Source organism: Onthophagus taurus, chromosome 5 (assembly GCF_036711975.1).
Source record: "Onthophagus taurus isolate NC chromosome 5, IU_Otau_3.0, whole genome shotgun sequence".
Lineage (NCBI taxonomy): Eukaryota > Metazoa > Arthropoda > Insecta > Coleoptera > Scarabaeidae > Onthophagus > Onthophagus taurus.
This window is the reverse complement of record NC_091970.1, coordinates 9,601,177-9,621,097: the sequence shown is the minus strand read 5'-3', so window position 1 is coordinate 9,621,097 and position 19,921 is coordinate 9,601,177. Positions and strand designations below refer to the sequence as shown.

The 19,921-nt window shown below is 26.7% G+C and overlaps 6 protein-coding genes and 1 pseudogene across 7 annotated transcripts; 2 read left to right on the top strand and 5 right to left on the bottom strand.

Moving 5' to 3' along the window:
* Window positions 1-5: 5 nt before the first annotated feature.
* On the bottom strand, window positions 6-597 carry LOC111418442 (U6 snRNA-associated Sm-like protein LSm7). The gene is made up of 2 exons (XM_023050983.2): window positions 446-597; window positions 6-390 (listed from the first exon to the last, which is right to left on the bottom strand). Exons 1-2 carry the CDS (start codon window positions 470-472, stop codon window positions 85-87), a joined length of 333 nt encoding a protein of 110 aa, XP_022906751.1. The 5' UTR covers window positions 473-597; the 3' UTR covers window positions 6-84.
* A 1-nt stretch (window position 598) lies between these two features.
* On the bottom strand, window positions 599-1,788 carry LOC111418441 (cytoplasmic 60S subunit biogenesis factor ZNF622-like). Its single transcript, XM_023050981.2, has one exon. The coding sequence runs from the start codon at window positions 1,698-1,700 to the stop codon at window positions 648-650; it is 1,053 nt and encodes a 350-aa protein (XP_022906749.2). The 5' UTR covers window positions 1,701-1,788; the 3' UTR covers window positions 599-647.
* A 3,002-nt stretch (window positions 1,789-4,790) lies between these two features.
* LOC111418446 (wiskott-Aldrich syndrome protein family member 3 SCAR) lies at window positions 4,791-9,533 on the top strand. 2 transcript variants are annotated; one of them, XM_023050988.2, is made up of 3 exons: window positions 4,791-4,974; window positions 5,397-5,732; window positions 8,037-9,533. In XM_023050988.2, the coding sequence occupies exons 2-3, from the start codon at window positions 5,397-5,399 to the stop codon at window positions 9,303-9,305; spliced, it is 1,605 nt and encodes a 534-aa protein (XP_022906756.1). In that variant the 5' UTR covers window positions 4,791-4,974; the 3' UTR covers window positions 9,306-9,533. The 2 variants fall into 2 exon arrangements, with proteins under 2 accessions (XP_022906756.1, XP_022906757.1); XM_023050989.2 differs by lacking the exon at window positions 4,791-4,974 and adding an exon at window positions 5,053-5,170.
* Window positions 9,534-10,569: 1,036 nt separating this feature from the next.
* Window positions 10,570-11,073, bottom strand: LOC111418443 (U6 snRNA-associated Sm-like protein LSm3). The gene is made up of 2 exons (XM_023050984.2): window positions 10,956-11,073; window positions 10,570-10,905 (listed from the first exon to the last, which is right to left on the bottom strand). The coding sequence occupies exons 1-2, from the start codon at window positions 10,974-10,976 to the stop codon at window positions 10,621-10,623; spliced, it is 306 nt and encodes a 101-aa protein (XP_022906752.1). The 5' UTR covers window positions 10,977-11,073; the 3' UTR covers window positions 10,570-10,620.
* A 198-nt stretch (window positions 11,074-11,271) lies between these two features.
* Window positions 11,272-12,258, bottom strand: LOC111418450 (U6 snRNA-associated Sm-like protein LSm3; annotated as a pseudogene).
* A 210-nt stretch (window positions 12,259-12,468) lies between these two features.
* On the top strand, window positions 12,469-13,652 carry LOC111418451 (F-box/WD repeat-containing protein lin-23-like). The gene is made up of 4 exons (XM_023050993.2): window positions 12,469-12,585; window positions 12,634-12,994; window positions 13,049-13,197; window positions 13,254-13,652. The coding sequence occupies exons 1-4, from the start codon at window positions 12,469-12,471 to the stop codon at window positions 13,482-13,484; spliced, it is 858 nt and encodes a 285-aa protein (XP_022906761.2). The 3' UTR covers window positions 13,485-13,652.
* Window positions 13,653-15,825: 2,173 nt separating this feature from the next.
* On the bottom strand, window positions 15,826-16,996 carry LOC111418448 (fibroblast growth factor 2-like). The gene is made up of 3 exons (XM_023050990.2): window positions 16,665-16,996; window positions 16,406-16,611; window positions 15,826-16,252 (listed from the first exon to the last, which is right to left on the bottom strand). The coding sequence occupies exons 1-3, from the start codon at window positions 16,763-16,765 to the stop codon at window positions 15,954-15,956; spliced, it is 606 nt and encodes a 201-aa protein (XP_022906758.2). The 5' UTR covers window positions 16,766-16,996; the 3' UTR covers window positions 15,826-15,953.
* Window positions 16,997-19,921: the final 2,925 nt, after the last annotated feature.

Below are 19,921 nucleotides of genomic sequence, written 5' to 3'. Positions count from 1 at the left end.
TAAAATTAATTTTATAATCTTTATTGTGTCAATACATACATAGTATGTTATTTTACTTAATACTATTTATTTTAATTAAAAAAATTAGTCTTGAGAGATAAAAGGGTTTTGAATTGATTCCATCCCGTCAACTGGGCAAATTAATACCACGCTTGTACCTCGACAAACAACCAAACCTAACGCTCTCGTTTCTTCCGTTAATTTAAAAGGATCATCGGGGTCTCTTAAATACTCCATTGTGTTATCAAGAACAAGGTTTAAGAGAGGATCATAACCTTTTAGTATTCCCGCAGCTTCTCTCCCACCCGCAAATTTAACCCTGATACTTTTCTCTAAATATTTTGATAAATCGAGGATTGATTCTTTGCGTTTCTTCTCTTTTTGATCGATCTAATAAGGATAAACATGAATTTATCACATTTCATTTTCATTAAAAAAAAATTACCTTTCCTTTATCTCCTGCAGAAGCCATTTATTTTAAATTATTCAAATTTATGATTTTAATAATCAAATAATTATTAATTATTGAGTTATATTTAATATAAACGAATATAATACGAATTCGTAACGAAAAGTAAGGTTAAGTTGAAATGTCAAATAATTGCCAACTTAAAATTTATTAAAAAAAAATTTTTTTAACACAAATTTTAAAAATTAACTTGAGCCCTAAAATGTTTTTGTAACTTATTTCCTCTACACCCCAACACCATGTTATATTTACTTTGTAATCGTTTCATGTGATGTAAATCCCGCGCCTTTTTCGCAGCGGCTTTTTGATCAGTTTCAGACCACCCCAAAGCTCTATAACTTGCTAAGACTTTATGAAGTTTCTTTTCATTCTTAGCTACAACAACAGCCCTATTTGGATTGATGCTTTGTCGATAATAACGCATAAGACTTCGATGTCCTATAACAGCCCCTGATGGTAAAACAAGTTGGAAATCTGAATCATCAAGTTCAGGAATGCTAACTTCACTGTTTGAATCATTTTCTTCTTGATCAGGATAAGAAGAAGAGTAATCATAAAAATCTGCATATTCAGCTAATGTTTCGCCTTCGTGTAACATTTTGCAATGTCCTTTATCAATCATGTGTTTTTTTGCAGCATCTGAAGTGTGGAAAGTTTTTCCTTTCTCATTGCACCACAAACAAATAAATCCAGAATTGATTTTTTCGCCCAAATATAATAATAATCCTTTAATATCAATACAAAATTCTATGTCGGGTATAAAAAATCCATGCTCTTGAGTCATATGCTTTATAACATTCAATAAATTTTTACTATGATGCGAGCAAAACAAACAATCATTATTATCAATGGGATTCTCAATATCTTCCTCCCATTCGTCACTATCCACTTCCTCCATTTCTTCATCATCTAATTCATCACTTTTCGGATTTTCCTTATAATTCTTTTCATTCTCTTTGTGCTTCTTCGAATTCAAATGATTATCATAAGCATTCCCATTACCAAACGATTTCCTACAAACTTGGCAATACGTGCTTGTATCAGCCGATAAATCTTCGTTTTGTGCACGTTGTAAGATCACTTTCTTTTGGAAATCTTCCGCTGAAACGGGGGGTAACTCCGCAACCTTCCTTTTTAGGTTATATCTGTGCCAATCACTTTTGTAGTGTTGTCTTTGAATATCACCGGTGTTAAATACTACTCTACAGGAAATACACGTAAAAGTATCCATTTATTTTCAATTTTTCTTTAAATTTATAAGAATGTGTTGAGAAATATTATGAAATATTTTTTGAGGTTATGTCGATAATGGCGAAATCTAGTGGTAAAAGAAATCGTTCATTTTGATAAACCGTACATTCTAAAGCCATTCGATTTCTAAACTAACTCTAAATGAACTACGTATGTAGATATTAACCTAAAACATCGTTAAAAACGTTATTTTTAAGATAAAAATCGTTCTTTTGAACACATCACTAGCGCCATCTAATATTTATGTTGAGAATATTTCAGCTTTATTTATAGAGCTTTTAATAAAATTTGATTTTAAAAAAATGATTAACTATTATCAGGAAATGAATAAAACATGATTTTAATTAATTTTAGCGAAAATATTATTAAAGAAAATTAATGACAATTAAATGATTTAATGTGATGTGGCGCCATCTAGTGGTAAAAAAATCGTTCGTTTTGATAAATGCTAAATTATTTTATTTCTGAACTAATTCTAAATAAATTAAGTAGATATTAACCTAAAACACATTTAAAAACGTTATTTTTAAGTTAAAAATCGTTCTTTTGAACGAACTCATCACTAGCGTCGTCTAATATTTATGTTGACAATATTTCGAATATTTCAGCTTTATTTATAGATTTATAAGGATTTCAATGAAATTTGATTTTGAAAAAATGATTAACTATTATCAGGAAATGAATAAAACATGATTTTAATTAATTTTAGCGAAAATATTATTAAAGAAGATTAATGACAATTAAATGATTTAATGTGACGTGGCGCCATCTAGTGGTGAAAAATCGTTCGTTTTGATAAATGCAACATTTTTTATTTCTGAACTAATTCTAAATAAACTAAGTAGATATTAACCTAAAACACATTTAAAAACGTTATTTTTAAGTTAAAAATCGTTCTTTTGAACGAACTCATCACTAGCGTCGTCTAATATTTATGTTGACAATATTTCGAATATTTCAGCTTTATTTATAGATTTATAAGGATTTCAATGAAATTTGATTAAAAAAAAATGATTAACTATTATCAGGAAATGAATAAAACATGATTTTAATTAATTTTAGCGAAAATATTATTAAAGAAAATTAATGACAATTAAATGATTTAATGTGATGTGGCGCCATCTAGTGGTAAAAAAATCGTTTGTTTTGATAAATCCTACATTTCTTGATTTCTAAATTAATTCTAAATAACCTAAGTAGATATTAACCTAAAACACATTTAAAAACGTTATTTTTAAGTTAAAAATCGTTCTTTTGAACGAACTCATCACTAGCGTCATCTAATATTTATCTTGACAATATTTCGAATATTTCAGCTTTATTTATAGATTTATAAGGATTTTAATGAAATTTGATTTTAAAAAAATGATTAACTATTATCAGGAAATGAATAAAACATGATTTTAATTAATTTTAGCGAAAATATTATTAAAGAAGATTAATGACAATTAAATGATTTAATGTGATGTGGCGCCATCTAGTGGTAAAAAAACGTAGTTTTGATAAATCCTACATTTTTTTATTTCTGAACTAATTCTAAATAAACTAAATAGATAGTAACCTAAAACACATTTAAAAACGTTATTTTTAAGTTAAAAATCGTTCTTTTAAACGAACTACATATCACTAGCGTCATCTAATATTTATCTTGACAATATTTCAGCTTTATTTATAGATTTATAAGGATTTCAATGAAATTTGATTTTGAAAAAATGATTAACTATTATCAGGAAATGAATAAAACATGATTTTAATTAATTTTAGCGAAAATATTATTAAAGAAGATTAATGACAATTAAATGATTTAATGTGACGGGGCGCCATCTAGTGGTGAAAAATCGTTCGTGTTGATAAATGCTAAATTTTTTATTTCTGAACTAATTCTAAATAAACTAAGTAGATATTAACCTAAAACACATTTAAAAACGTTATTTTTAAGTTAAAAATCGTTCTTTTGAACGAACTCATCACTAGCGTCATCTAATATTTATCTTGACAATATTTCGAATATTTCAGCTTTATTTATAGATTTATAAGGATTTCAATGAAATTTGATTTTAAAAAAATGATTAACTATTATCAGGAAATGAATAAAACATGATTTTAATTAATTTTAGCGAAAATATTATTAAAGAAGATTAATGACAATTAAATGAGTTAATGTGATGTGGCGCCATCTAGTGATAAAAAAATCGTTTGTTTTGATAAATCCTACATTTCTTGATTTCTAAATTAATTCTAAATAACCTAAGTAGATATTAACCTAAAACACATTTAAAAACGTTATTTTTAAGTTAAAAATCGTTCTTTTGAACGAACTCATCACTAGAGTCATCTAATATTTATCTTGACAATATTTCGAATATTTCAACTTTATTTATAGATTTATAAGGATTTTAATGAAATTTGATTTTAAAAAAATGATTAACTATTATCAGGAAATGAATAAAACATCATTTTAATTAATTTTAGCGGAAATATTATTAAAGAAAATTAATGACAATTAAATGAGTTAATGTGATGTGGCGCCATCTAGTGATAAAAAAAATCGTTCGTTTTGATAAATCCTCATTTCTTGATTTCTAAACTAATTCTAAATGAACTAAGTAGATATTAACCTAAAACACCGTTAAAAACGATATTTTTAAATTAAAAATCATTCTTTTGAACGCATCACTAATATGTTGGAAATATTTCAGATTTCAGCCTTGTTTTAGATTTATAAAGGTTTCAGTGAAATTTAATTTTGAAAAAATGATTAATTACTGTAAAAAAAATGAATAACACCGCCGATATTAATCAATTTAATTAATTTTAGAGGAAATATTTTAATGACAATTAAATGTGATGTGGCGCCATCTTGTGGGGGTATATATTAATTTCGTTTTAATTAAATTTAATTTTATTTGAATTTAATTCTATTAATTTAAATTAGGAATTTATTTTAAATAAAATTATTTCAGATAATTGCTAAATAAATCTTGAAATTATTAAAATTAAAAAAATAATTAAATTACGGATTGTTGTTATTTAGGTTGGTATTACCACGGTAACGATTATCTGTCAAATCAGTTGGGGAATTTGTCAGTTTTCCTAAAGTGCAAAGAGTTAACGCCTGTTAGTTTTTGTTGGGTGTTTCTCTCGCCATATTACGCTTTTACAACGTTTTATCGAACCCGTTTTCTAATTAAACGAGAATTTTTCATCGCCGGATATGTAAATATAACCGATTATATCATCGTTTTGATAACAAGGTACGTAAACGCTCTTTGATCTTTCCTCTCTTGTGGCGTTTACAAGTTTGTTGGCCTTTCATTTGACATTTGCGTCCGTTTAGAAAACATCTAACCATTAGAATGTGTTTAGTAAAGAAAAATAAAAAAAATTACTTGCGTACTAGAAATGCAAACGAGCTTATAGCCACATTCTTCTTGACGTCACCGTTATAAGGTAATTGGTTTTAGAAAGCAAGAAAAGATAAGTCGTGAGATATCTGAAATTAGTTCAAATACTCACGGCTTTTTAAACAATTTAATCCCGTTTTAAAACCATGCTTATTAACACCGTTTATTAATTAATCAATATGTGGGGGTGTTCCAAAGAGGAAGTGACTCACTTATCCAATTTGTTTATTTAAATTTATTTATATTAATTTGTATTATTGTTGACAATTTAGATGCCACTTCCAAAAAGGGTGGTAATGCCCGTGCATGTCGCGCGAGGCACCTTACCGGAAGATTACCCACTACCTTCAGAACTTGAAGGAGTTACAAACGGTACTTTGGCCAACACCGTACGGCAATTATCGTCTTTATCACGACACGCCGAAGATTTATTTGGAGAATTAGCAAGGGATGCTCAAGAAATTTACGACCGATCGAACTCCCTTCAAGCGAGAATCGATAGGTTGGCTATTAAAGTCACTCAGTTGGATAGTACGGGTGAGGAAGTCTCCTTGCAAGATATCCATATGAGAAAGGCCTTTAAAAGTGCCGTTATATTCGATCAACACGTAAGTTTGGTTAAGATAAATTTATTTGCTTTGAGTGAATGGGTTGGGTTATTTATCTTTTTTTTTGCATGATGAATTGAAAGGATAAATATAAATATGATTAAATTTAAACGCAAAAATTAAAGAATTTGAGGTTAGGTTTGCATCAAAATTGACAGATTTCTTAAAATTAAAAAAAAAAGATTTTTAACCCAAAAATGATTTGAATTATTAAGAAAGGAATTAAGTATTACTTATGAAAACTTAATTTAAATCAATTTAATCACAATTTCACTTTGTTTATAGGAAAATCCTTAAAAAAAAATTTTTTTTGACAATGACATTTTAAAACTAGTAACTTAATAAATACCAACCTAAGTCTAATAAAAAAATGATTTATTTTTATTCTAATTTTTTTCTATTTGTTGTTATTTTTAATGTTTAATTTACAACATTTTTATAAACGTCGCTTTTTAAAGAAAATAATTAATAAAACTACTTTTCATCAATAAATAAAAATAATTTCCCAAATAAAAAAATAAATTTTATGATTTAACATAACCTTGGTTAAGATAAATATATTTGCTTTGAGTGAATGGGTTGGGTTACTTATCTTTTTTTGCATGATGAATTGAAAGGATAAATATGATTAAACTTAAACGCAAAAAATTTGAGGTTAGGTTGCATTAAAATTGACAGATGTCTTTAAATTAAAAAAAAGATTTGTAACCCAAAAATGATTTTAATTATTAAGAAAGGAATTAAATATTACTTACCAAAGCTTAATTTAACACAATTTAACCACAATTTCACTTTGTTTATTAGGAAAATCCTTAAAAAATTTTTTTTATGACAATGACGTTTTAAAACTAGTAACTTAATAAATACCAACCTAAGCCTAACAAAAAAATAAATTATGTTTATTATAATTTTTTTATATTTGTTGTTATTTTTAATGTTTAATTTACAACATTTTTATAAACGTCGCTTTTTAAAGAAAATAATTAATAAAACTACTTTTCATCAATAAATAAAAATAATTTCCCAAATAAAAAAAAAAAAATAAATTTTATGATTTAACATAACCTTGGTTAAGATAAATATATTTGCTTTGAGTGAATAGGTTGGGTTACTTATCTTTTTTTGCATGATGAATTGAAAGGATAAATATGATTAAATTAAAACGCAAAAAATTTGAGGTTAGGTTGCATTAAAATTGACAGATGTCTTTAAATTAAAAAAAAGGATTTTTCACCAAAAATGATTTTAATTATTAATAAAGGAATTAAATATTACTTACCAAAGCTTAATTTAACACAATTTCACTTTGTTTATTAGGAAAATCCTTAAAAAAAATTTTTTATGACAATGACGTTTTAAAACTAGTAACTTAATAAATACCAACCTAAGCCTAATAAAAAAATAAATTATTTTTATTCTAATTTTTTTATATTTATTGTTATTTTTAATATTTAATTTAGAATATTTTTATAAACGTCGTTTTTTAAAGAAAATCATTAATAAAGCAAGTTTTCATCAATAAATAAAAATAATTTCCCAAAAAAAAATGTTATGATTTAACATAACCTTGGTTAAGAAAAATATATTTGCTTTGAGTGAATGGGTTGGGTTATTTATGTTTTTTTGCATGATGAATTGAAAGGATAAATATAAATATGATTAAATTTAAACGCAAAAAATTTGAGGTTAGGTTGCATCAAAATTGACAGATGCCTTAAAATTAAAAAAAAGAAGATTTTTAACCCAAAAATGAATTTAATTATTAAGAAACGAATTAAATATTATTTACCAAAATTTATGCATGGTGAATTAAAAGCATAAATATGATTAAATTTAAACGCAAAAAAATTGAGGTTAGGTTCGCATCAAAATTGACAGATATCTTAAAATGAAAGAAAAAAAGATTTTTAACCCCAAAATGATTTTAATTATTAAGAAAGGAATTAAATATTACTTACCGAAACTTAATTTAACACAATTTAATCACAATTTCACTTAGTTTATAGAAAAAATCCTTAAAAAAATTTTTTTATGACAATGACGTTTTAAAACTACTAAATAAATACCAACCTAAATATAATAAAAAAATAATTAAATTTTTTTTATATTTACTGTTATTTTTGATATTTAATTTACAATGTTTTTATAAACGTTATTTTTTTAAGAAAATCATTAATGTGTCAAGTTTTCATCAATAAATAAAAATAATTTCCCCAAAAAAAATAATTTAAGATTTAACATAACCTCAATTTTTATTTTATTTAATTTATTTACATTATTTAATTAATTCTTTTTATGAATTAGATTTTTTCAAGATCAACCATGCCAACGGCTCTCCTAGAGATGTATAAAACATGCGATAGACCACCACCTCTTGATAAATTAAATTGTTACCGTGAAGATGGTAAAGATGGTTTAAAATTTTATACAGATCCGAATTATTTCTTCGAGTTATGGAGAGACGAAGTACTCAAAGACACCGAGAGGGTGATGCACGATCGGGGTAAGAAGCCGCATCGACCTCGACCGGAAAGTGGTCAAGGTGGGGGAAGGCATAAAAAGAGGGTGAGACAACCGGTTAACACGAAAGAGCGTCAACGTGAGAGGGCTATCGGTCATGGAGAGTATATTATGCCTTCAACTGTTCCATATGGGCAATTTCCTGTGCAAGATTATGGTAATAAAGTGGAGCAAAACCAGCAATGGGAGCAACAAAAGCCTTCAAGACCGATTTCGATTGATGTTCAAAAGACTTATCTTCAACCAGAGGTTCCAGATGGTCCTGTTTATCCCCCGCAATATGTGGAAACAACGAATCCATATCAAGCTGGGTTATATAACTCTGGTCCTCCAGATAGTCCAGGTCCTATGGGGACTCCAACAAAAGTTAATAAGATCAGACCGAGTCAACCACCTCCTGCTCCACCAAGCAACCCACAAACACCATCCGCAAATACTCCAACAAGAAGTCGGAGTATGTCAAGTAAAGATTTACCACCACCCCCACCGCCTCCCGAAGCAACGATTTCTCCACCAAACGGTTTACCCCCTCACATTGCTCGCCAATCGAGTCAATCGCGATCGAATAGTCCTCATTCCCACCAAGGAACCCCTGAGCCTGATTTACCACCTCCACCTCCCGTACCTAAACAAGCATCTCCTCCAAAACAAGCGACTCCAGTTGTACAAGCACCTCCGCCGCCTCCACCGCCCCCAATGCCGTTATTAAACGGACCCGGTACAATGAGTCCCCCCACACAATTTAGTAACGGAGATATAGTTCAAATGATTACTTCAACTCCAAAATTAACTCCAGTTAAAGATAGACAAATTTCGAAGCAAGGTCCTCCCGTTGTTGATACACGAAATGATTTGTTGAAGGCGATTAGGCAAGGAATACAATTGAGGAAGGTTGAAAAAACGGAACAGAAAGAGGTTGAGCATAAAAATGGGTTGCATGATGTTGCTAGTATTTTAGCGAGGCGGGTTGCAGTTGAGTTGAGTCCTTCTGAGTCGGATTCTGACTCAGATATTGATAGTGATGGGTGGGATGAGAATGAAACGTCTGCGTGACACCGTAGAAAGGCTAGCACTGCTAGCCAAGTTTATTGATGATGATGATGATAAAACGCACAACGAAATAATTTAAATTAATGCGATGTTGGTAAAGAAAAAATATTAATGTTTATTAAAGAAGCTGATTGGATTTTTTTTCTTTTTGGGGGGGAGTGAACGATGTTAATGTATTTAGTCAATTTATTTAAATTCAGAAATAAAATCAGTCAGTGTTAAGTATCAAAATTTAAGCTTCCAAATATATTAAACACGGAATTGAAAATAATAAATAAAACATTTTAAGAATAAATAATGATAGCTTTGTATGTTTAATTCTTTTTGCAATAACAATTTATTTCCGTTATGAATCATGTATTGGATTTAAAAGAGATAAGGTGCTTAATTTTAAGCCATTTCCATTTTAATACTAATTATAATGAAAGAAAAAATACTATAATCGAAACTGCAGTATTATGAGATGAATATATTACGAAATATAATAAATTTATAAGTACTATAGAAAAAATAAAGCCGTAAAATACTCCCTATTTTTATTAAGAAATATTACCAGACAGTTTCTTTTTGATGTATGTATATTTTATGTGTATGTATGTAAATAATTGTGAAATTTGTTCTATGTGCGCTTTTACTGTTAATTTAAAAGAAAAAAATCTGAAAAGATTGTTTATAAATGAACATATTAGTATAATTATAAATATATATCAATATTTTTTATTGTAACCTGCCTAAACATGATTACAAGTTATATGTACTCTACAAAATGAATAAAAAGTAGTTAAAAAAACATCTTTTATTCATAAATCCACATTAAAATAAAAAATTAAGATGTTCTCATGGATGGGGAACATAGCCTTGGTTAAGATAAATATATTTACTTTTTATCTTTTTTTGCATGATAAATTGAAAGGATAAATATAAATATGATCAAATTTAAAAGCAAAAAATTGAGGTTAGATTGCAGAAAATCCTTTAAAAAAATTTTTTTTTGACAATGACATTTTAAAACTAGTAACTTCATAAATACCAACCTAAGCCTAATAAAAAAATAAATTATGTTTATTATAATTTTTTTATATTTGTTTTTTATGTTTAATTTACAACATTTTTATAAACGTCGCCTTACCGTTACTTATCTTGTTTTGCATGATGAATTAAAAGGATAAATATAAATATGATCAAATTTAAACGCAAAAAATTGAGGTTAGGTTCGCATCAAAATTGACAGATATCTTAAAATTAAAAAATTTTAACCCAATAATGATTTTAGTTAAAAAAACATCTTTTATTCATAAATCCACATTAAAATAAAAAATTAAGCTGTTCTCATCGGTGGGGAAACTAAAATTACTCCATCCCCACGAACAAACAACATCGGAATGGTTCTCTTTGTGGATCGGTAAACTTCCTCATAAGTTTCTTCGTCGATCTCACAACTCGTTATGGTTTCTTCCGCGTCGCTAAGCACCATATTCATGTGTTGATCATAAGCATGAAGTCTTCCTCGTAATTCGCGGTCGTTTCTCATTTTTACATAAATCCTTTCATCCAAACTTAACCTCACTAAATCTAGAGGTTCTTTAACGGTTATTGGAGGGATCTTAAAACATAATTAATGCAAAAAAGATATTTTAATTAATTATTACTTACATTATCTCCATCATCAGCCATAATAACTAATTAATTTATTAAAATATTCAATTAAATTTGTGTTAGTTGTTATTTGAGGTTAGATTTGTTTACACTTTTATTGACGCGACTTAAAGCGACATCTATGATTATATAAATGAAGAAAATTTTAAATTATTTATAAAAATTTATTAATAAACAAATTTTATGTAATAATTTAGGTTAAAATTAAAGAATTAAGCTATTCTTATCGGTGGTGAAACTAAATTACTCTATTTCCATGAATAAACAACATAGGAATGGATTATATCGAAGCGTGTTAACGCGACATCTATGATTATGCAGACAAAGGAATTCTTAATTATTTATAAAAATAAATTAATAAATAAATTTTAAGCAACAATACAGGTTAAAATTAATGAATTAAGCTGCTCTCATCGGTGGAGGAACTAAAATTACTCCATCCCTACGAACAAACAACATAAGAATGTTTCTTATTATTTCTTCATCGATTTCAAAACTGGGTATAGTTTCTTCTACGTCGTTAAGACAATAATCGTGTTTCGATTTTAAGCAGGAATTTTTGTTATAATTCGCGTTCATTTCCCATTTTAATATAAATCCTTTCATCCAAACTTAACCTCACTAAATTTAGAGGTTCTTTAACTGCTATTGGAGGGATCTTAAAACATAATTAATGCAAAAGAGTTATTTTAATTAATTAATACTTACGTTATCTCCATCATTAGTCATTATATTTAATTAAATTTGTGTTAATTAGTATTTGAGGTTTTATTTATACTTGGATTTTATTGACGCGACATCTATGATTATGTCATTATGTAGAAGAAGGAATCTTTAATTATTTATAAAAATAATTTAATAAATAAATTTTTAGCAACGATACAGGTTAAAATTAAAGAATTAAGCTGTTCTCATCGGCGGTGAAACTAAATTACTGCATTTCCATGAATAAACAACATCGGAATGCTTCTTTTTGTAAATCGATTAACCTCATATTATTTCTTCATGGATTTCAAAATTGCTTATAGTTTCGCTAAGACCATAATCATGTATTGATATTAAGCAAGAATTCATGTTCTTAATTCGCGAGCTTTTCTCATTTTAACATAAATCGTTTTATCCAAACTTAACCTCACTAAATCTAGAGGTTCTTTAACTGCTATTGGAGGAGTTTTAAAACATAATTAATGCAAAAAAGTTTTTTTAATTAAATAGTACTTACGTTATCTTCATCACCAGCTATAATAAATACTTAGTTTCTTTATATATTGAAATAAATTTGTGTTAATTGTTTTTTGAGGTTAGATCTACACCCTGATTTAATTGAAGGGAACTTCAAAATAACTTGAAAATCTTAAAATAAACCTTGGTGTTTGCCAAAATATTTAAATTTAACTTCAAAGCTGTTTTTCAAACGCAAGCTGATTTAGTTGCAGTTTAAATGCAATAATAACAGGTTCAAGGTACTAAGAGTAATAGAAAAAATTAATTATTACATATTTTTTTGAAAATGCCTCTAAATATAATTACAAAAAGTAGTGATGATGATAAACATTCAGCAGATATAAACAGTTTAATCCATAAAAATGGGAAGATTTATTCGGGGGCCGATGATGGGAAAATTAAGGTTAATACAAAAATAACTCACCAAAGAATAACTTCAATAAATTTGTAGATGTGGGACTTAAATTTGAACAAAATCGGGGAAATTGAAGCTCATCCCACCACCGTTTACTGTTTAACTTCGAGTGATGAAGATTTATTTTCATGTTCAAACGATGGTTTGATAAAATCGTGGTCTTTAGACGATTTGATTCAAAAACAAGTTATACATCAAGGTGATAACGAAGTTTACCGGATCTTTTACTCAAACGGAATTTTATATTCTTCTGATGAAATCGGAGATATTCGATTACATCAACAAAACGAGCTTAAAGCCCAATTTAGCTTATTAGAACCACATAGAGAATTAATCATCCACGATGGATTAATGTACACTTGCAGAGATTTAGATTTGGTTATATCAGAGTTTACAGGTAGATTTTATCAAAAAATTAATTCAAATTAAGATCTACAACGTTTTATTTTAGGCGAAAAAACATTTCAAGTAAAATCGTCTTTAATGGGGAGAGCCCCTTTATGCATCATTGATAATTATTTATGTTTTTCAAGTCGTGGAGGTAAAGATATATGTTTGCACAAAAATAACGATGATTATGTAGCAGTTGGAATCGTTCAGGTAAATTCCTTATTATTTTTAAGTAACTGACTTTCGTAATGAATAATTATTTTTAGGCTGCTCACGAAATGATTATTAATGCTTTGGTTGGTCTTAAAATAAACGATGAGGTGTATTTATTTAGCTCCGGTTGGGATAAAACCATCAAAAAATGGAAAATTAGCGAAAACGGATGTAGTTTTGTTGAATCTTGTGATGTTGAAGCTGTTGTAAATTGTTTAATTGTTGATGAGGGGAATTTATATGTAGGATGTGGTGATGGTAGCGTTGTTAAAGTTGGATTATAAAAGAATTGTTGATTAAAAAAGTTTTTAAATTAAATTTATTTATAAAGATAATGTTGATCATAGATTAGATAATATGATGTCATATTAAAGAACACTCTGTAACCTTTAATTTGAGATATAAATTACTTCTTAATTCCTATAAATAAATCAGAAATGATTATTTAAAGATTTCATCAAATTGTCATCTCTAACCTCACAATTTCTTTCTCAAAATTCTCAATAATTATATTGTTTTATAAAGGTTATTATACATCATTTTAAAGAGGATATTTCAAGCTTTCTTTTAACATATAACTCGTTTCTTAATTCCAAGTAATAAAGCAGAAATGATTTATTAAATTAAACAATAATTTTTTGACAGTTCTTTCTTCAATCATTTTTATCTCCCAAACTAATCTATTTAACAAATATCATATTAAAGAACACTCTGTAACCTTTAATTTGAGATGTAAATTACTTCTTAATTCCTATAAATAAATGAGAAATGATTATTTAAAGATTTCATCAAATTGTTGTCTCTAACCTCACAATTTCTTTCTCAAAATTCTCAATAATTACATTGTTTTATAAAGGTTATTATACATCATTTTAAAGAGGATATTTCAAGCTTTCTTTTAACATGTAACTCGTTTCTTAATTCCAAGTAATAAAGCAGAAATCATTTATTAAATTAAACAATAATTTTTTGACAGTTCTTTCTTCAATCATTACTACCTCCCAAACTAATCTATTTAACAAATATCATATAAAAGAACACACTTTAACCTTTAACTTGAGATATAAATCATTTCTTAATTCCTATAAATAAATTAGAAATGAATATTTAAAGATTTCATCAAATTGTCATCTCTAACCTCACAATTTCTTTCTCAAAATTCTCAATAATTACATTGTTTTATAAAGGTTATTATACATCATTTTAAAGAGGATATTTCAAGCTTTCTTTTAACATGTAACTCGTTTCTTAATTCCAAGTAATAAAGCAGAAATCATTTATTAAATTAAACAATAATTTTTTGACAGTTCTTTCTTCAATCATTACTACCTCCCAAACTAATCTATTTAACAAATATCATATAAAAGAACACACTTTAACCTTTAACTTGAGATATAAATCACTTCTTAATTCCTATAAATAAATCAGAAATGATTATTTAAAGATTTCATCAAATTGTCATCTCTAACCTCACAATTTCTTTCTCAAAATTCTCAATAATTACATTGTTTTATAAAGGTTATTATACATCATTTTAAAGAGGATATTTCAAGCTTTCTTTTAACATATAACTCGTTTCTTAATTCCAAGTAATAAAGCAGAAATCATTTATTAAATTAAACAATAATTTTTTGACAGTTCTTTCTTCAATCATTACTACCTCCCAAACTAATCTATTTAACAAATATCATATAAAAGAACACACTTTAACCTTTAACTTGAGATATAAATCATTTCTTAATTCCTATAAATAAATCAGAAATGATTATTTAAAGATTTCATCAAATTGTCATCTCTAACCTCACAATTTCTTTCTCAAAATTCTCAATAATTACATTGTTTTATAAAGGTTATTATACATCATTTTAAAGAGGACATTTCAAGCTTTCTTTTAACATATAACTCGTTTCTTAATTCCAAGTAATAAAGCAGAAATGATTTATTAAATTAAACAATAATTTTTTGACAGTTCTTTCTTCAATCATTTTTATCTCCCAAATTAATTTATTTAACAAATAGATTATGATGTCAAATTATAGAACACTCTATAACATTTAACTTGAGATATAAATCATTTCTTAATTCCTATAAATAAATTAGAAATGATTATTTACAGATTTCTTCAAATTGACATCCAACCTCACAATTTCTTTCTCATTATTTTCAATAACTACATCATTTTATAAAGGTTATCATACATCATTTTAAAGAGGACATTTCAAGCTTTCTTTTAACATCTAACTCATTTCTTAATTCCAAGTAATATACCAGAAATGATTTATTAAATTAAACAATAACTTTTTGACAGTTCTTTTTTCAATCATTTTTATCTCCCAAATTAATTAATTTAACAAACAGATTATAATATCATATTAAATAACACATTAACTTGAGATATAAATCATTTTTTAATTCCTATAAATAAATCAGAAATGATTATTTACAGATTTCTTTAAATTGACATCCAACCTCACAATTTCTTTCTCATTAATCTCAATAATTACATTATTTTATAAAGGTTATCATACATCATTTTAAAGAGGTTTTTTAAGCTTTATTTTAACATATAACTCCTTTCTTAATACTAAGTAGCCCAAAATTATTGTTTAAATAAAACAATTTTTTTACAGATTTCTACTTTTCATAAAAAATTTATTAATAAAAACACACATAAATAAATAAACTAATACTTTGCATTAAAATTGAAGTTAGTATAAAAAATAATACTAATAAACATTTGTAACATAACAAATCTACTGAAATTTATCTCTAACCGATAAGAATTCAGTTGCTTTTTGATGTGGCCCTGTTTGAGGGCCTTTTTTGAACTTCCCCGACCTTTTAATCCCTATATACCAATTGGAATAAAGGCTGGAGCAATAAACTTTGTACTGTCGACTATTTAAAGATTCAACAAAAACCGTTCCTTCAATCCACATATTATTTTCACCATACAAGCGCCCGTTTTTGTCCATTGCTAAGTAAAGATTCGTTAATAATCCAAAGATTCTTACGTAACCAACCGGTCCAGCGTTTTTTAATTCCAAATAAGCTAAAAAAATAATATTAAAAACATTTAATTTTAAATGTACTCATTTTGCGTGCTTATTGGGTTGCCTATCTTAATGACATTTAATAATTTTTTTTTAAATAATTAAAAATTAGACTTTTTTAGCAAAATAAGCACATTTTCTATTTTATTTACTGTGTAAATCGTTTTGATCTTGAGTTCCTCGTACAGTTCCATCGGGGTAAATAGCTAAAAAATGTTTTGTTCTTGAATACAATTGCATGCGATTTCCAAAATTGGGATTTCCATAAAAGGAAAGTTTAATTTTCTTTGTTGACTCGTTAAAATGGTTTGATGATGAACTGGGGGTTGGATTATTTTCATCGTCTTCAACGCCACACCTAAATTAATTTATCGTTTTAAATTAAGGTTTATTTTTGAGGTGGATATTTACCAAGCAATTTCACGTTTTTCCCTTAAAACACCATCATCAGTCTCATCTTCAACACTATCATCATCACTTGAACTCTCATTGGGAACTGGGTCAGTGCTCATTTTATTTTAAAGGTGAAAATATACAAAATATTGATCTAAATGGTGATCTAAATTTTAATCTAATTCCTTATCTTGTACTTTATTAATAAAATAAACTTGAAATGATTAAGTTTGATTCTCTATTTGCGTAACAAGGTTATGTTTTGTGTTCTAAAGCCTGTTATGTATTAGAGGTGGGCGGTAAACTTAAAATGAATTAAAGGCTTGTTTAAGAGTTTCGAACCGACTCTAAACTCTAAACAAAATATGCATAGTTATATGGGGGAACGAAAATAGAATCATGGTCGAGATTGAAAACGTAAATTCTATCCTCGTAACCGAAACTATTTACAATTTTTATTTTTTGAATGGAATGAGGTCCAAAACATTTTCGAATAAAACAATCAAAGGAAATCTTGAAATTATTGGTACGTTTAAAAATAGAAATGATTCATCACTTTAAATTCAATCGTTAAATTTAATTGCATACAAATAGTAATAATTAAAAGTATTGTTTATTAAAAATAAAAAAAAAAAAAATAGGTTGGTATCATATTTAATAAATTTAGTGTCACTTTGACGTTTAAACGTCATTTTAAATATGCAACGTAAAATTAAATTTAAAATGTAATTATTGCAATTATAAAACATCAGATGACGTAAAATTGATTAAGCAATAAAATAATTTATAACCATTGTTTAAAAAAAATCGCCATAAAAAATTTAAAATCGCTTTTTCGAATCAATTTGATTCAGAACGATGAAGTTAATACTTTTAATTAATTTTTTGTCCATAGTATCCATTTCTTTGGGTTCTATGTACGTAGAGCGAGCTATTGTTACTGGTAAAATTGGATTTAAGTTTTCAATATTATAATCTAAAATTAAAATTTTGTTTTAAGATGCGACTTTGAAGAATCAAGGGTATTCTTGTTATAAACCCGGTTTAAACCCAATGAAAGACAAGGAAGTAAATGCAAAACCTACGCCGTATTCATGCGAAAAAGTTGGTTGCCAAAATGGGGTGTTAATTTTTGAACGTTGTCCTATGGTTAATATTGAAAATGATAAAGCTCCACCCGGAGATATAACAAAACCTTATCCTTTTTGTTGTTATGATTTATAAAAATTGTTTATTATACATTTCAATTTAGAATTAATTTAATTTTAAAAAGATTAAAAAAATAAAATTTTAATGTTATGCAACCAATTTTACACAAAATGATATCTGTCAAATAAAATTAATTAAAAATAATTATTCTAAAGGAATTCACCCCACATGAAACTACATACACGTAATTAAACAAATATAATTTATAAATAATTTATTTATTTAATCGGTTATACGTGGGTGATTTTTTTTGGTAAGGAAGTCAATTTTGGTTTTAAGATGTGACTTTGAAAAATCAAGAGTATTTTTGTTATAAACCTGGCTTAAACCCGATGAAGGACAAGGAAGTTAATGCAACCCCTTCGTCGTATTTTTGCGAAAAAATTGGTTGAAAAAATGGGGTGTTAATTTTTGAACGTGTCCTATGGTTAATATTGAAAATGATAAAGCTCCACCCGGAGATATAACAAAACCTTATTCTTTTTGTTGTTATGATTTATAAAAATTGTTTGTTATACATTTCAATTTAGAATTAATTTAATTTTAAAAAGATTAAAAAAATAAAATTGTAATGTTATGCAACCAATCTTACACAAAATGATATCTGTCAAATAAAATTAATTAATAATAATTATTCTAAAGGAATTCACCCCACATGAAACTACATACACGTAATTAAATAAATATAATTTATTTATAATGGGTTATACATGGGTGATTTTTTTATTAATTTTTTTTTGGTAACGAAGTCAATTTTTGTTTTAAAATGTGATTTTGAAAAATCAAGGGTATTCTTGTTATAAACCCGGTTAAAACTCGATGAAGGACAAGGAAGTTAATGCAAAACCTTCCCCGTATTCTTGCGAAAAAATTGGTTGAAAAAATAAAATAATTAATTTTTGAACGTGCCCTATGGTTAATATTGAAAATGATAAAGCTCAACCTTATCCTTTTTGTTGTTATGATTTATAAAAATTGTTTGTTATACATTTCAATTTAGAATTAATTTAATTTTATAAAAATGACAAAAATAAAATTTTAATGTTATGCAACCAATCTTACACAAAATGATATCTGTCAAACGACTCATTTTTCGGTCCGTTTTTCACTTTTCCGCACTTTTCTTTTTATTTTTAACGGCTTATTTGAGCGATTTCACACGTGTAAAAAAAGATTGACGATTTTTAAGCTTGATGTCTATTTTTAAATCATACCTATGCCCTAATTTGATTCATTATGGTCTTATTGGGTACTTTGTGAGGCGACAATTTTTATTAACTTAAAATTCTTATTAACTTTAATTAATTTAAAGGTTTACGATGAATTAAGAAAATGAAACCAGACCAAGACACTAGAATATATGATGAAAGGATATAGCAAGCTCAGAGAAGAAAAAAGGAAGAAGTGGCACATTTTGATTCGTCATGTATTAAACAGGAAATTGTAAATTATTAATTGACAATAAAAAAAAACGTTAATATTAATTTAATTGTATAATTAGCTACACAATATATGTTTATGTATGTGTGGTTGCCTATTTCTTAAATAGTTAACAAAGTTTCTTGTAAAATAATCAATAAATATAAAAATCTATTCTTAATTAATTGTAGTTTTATTTAAAGCAAAGCAAAATTTTTTAATGAATAATAATTTGAGTTAGGTGGGAAGAAATAAAAATCGGTTTTTATGAAACAATTTTATTAATGTAAATTAGCATTTGCACAGATTTCTATTTTATCGACATATTTTACAGTTTCCTGTAATGGAGTTCAAATTTTAATTGAATTGCCAAAATATGTTTATAACTTTGATTAATGTCATTTATTTAATTAAATTAGTTAATAGATGTCGCTGTTACCAACAGAAATTAATTTAATTTTTTAAATATTTTATTAATCTTCGAGGGAAACCAGCTCTGTGTCCATTTCTTGGTTTTTCATGGTTCAACATAGATTTCAAGACTTTGTTTGAGATGGCTTCTATGATATGGCTCATTAGTAAGTTGAACAAGAAGAGATTATTATTAATGATATTTTTATTTAATAATTAAGATAATTAAATAAGAA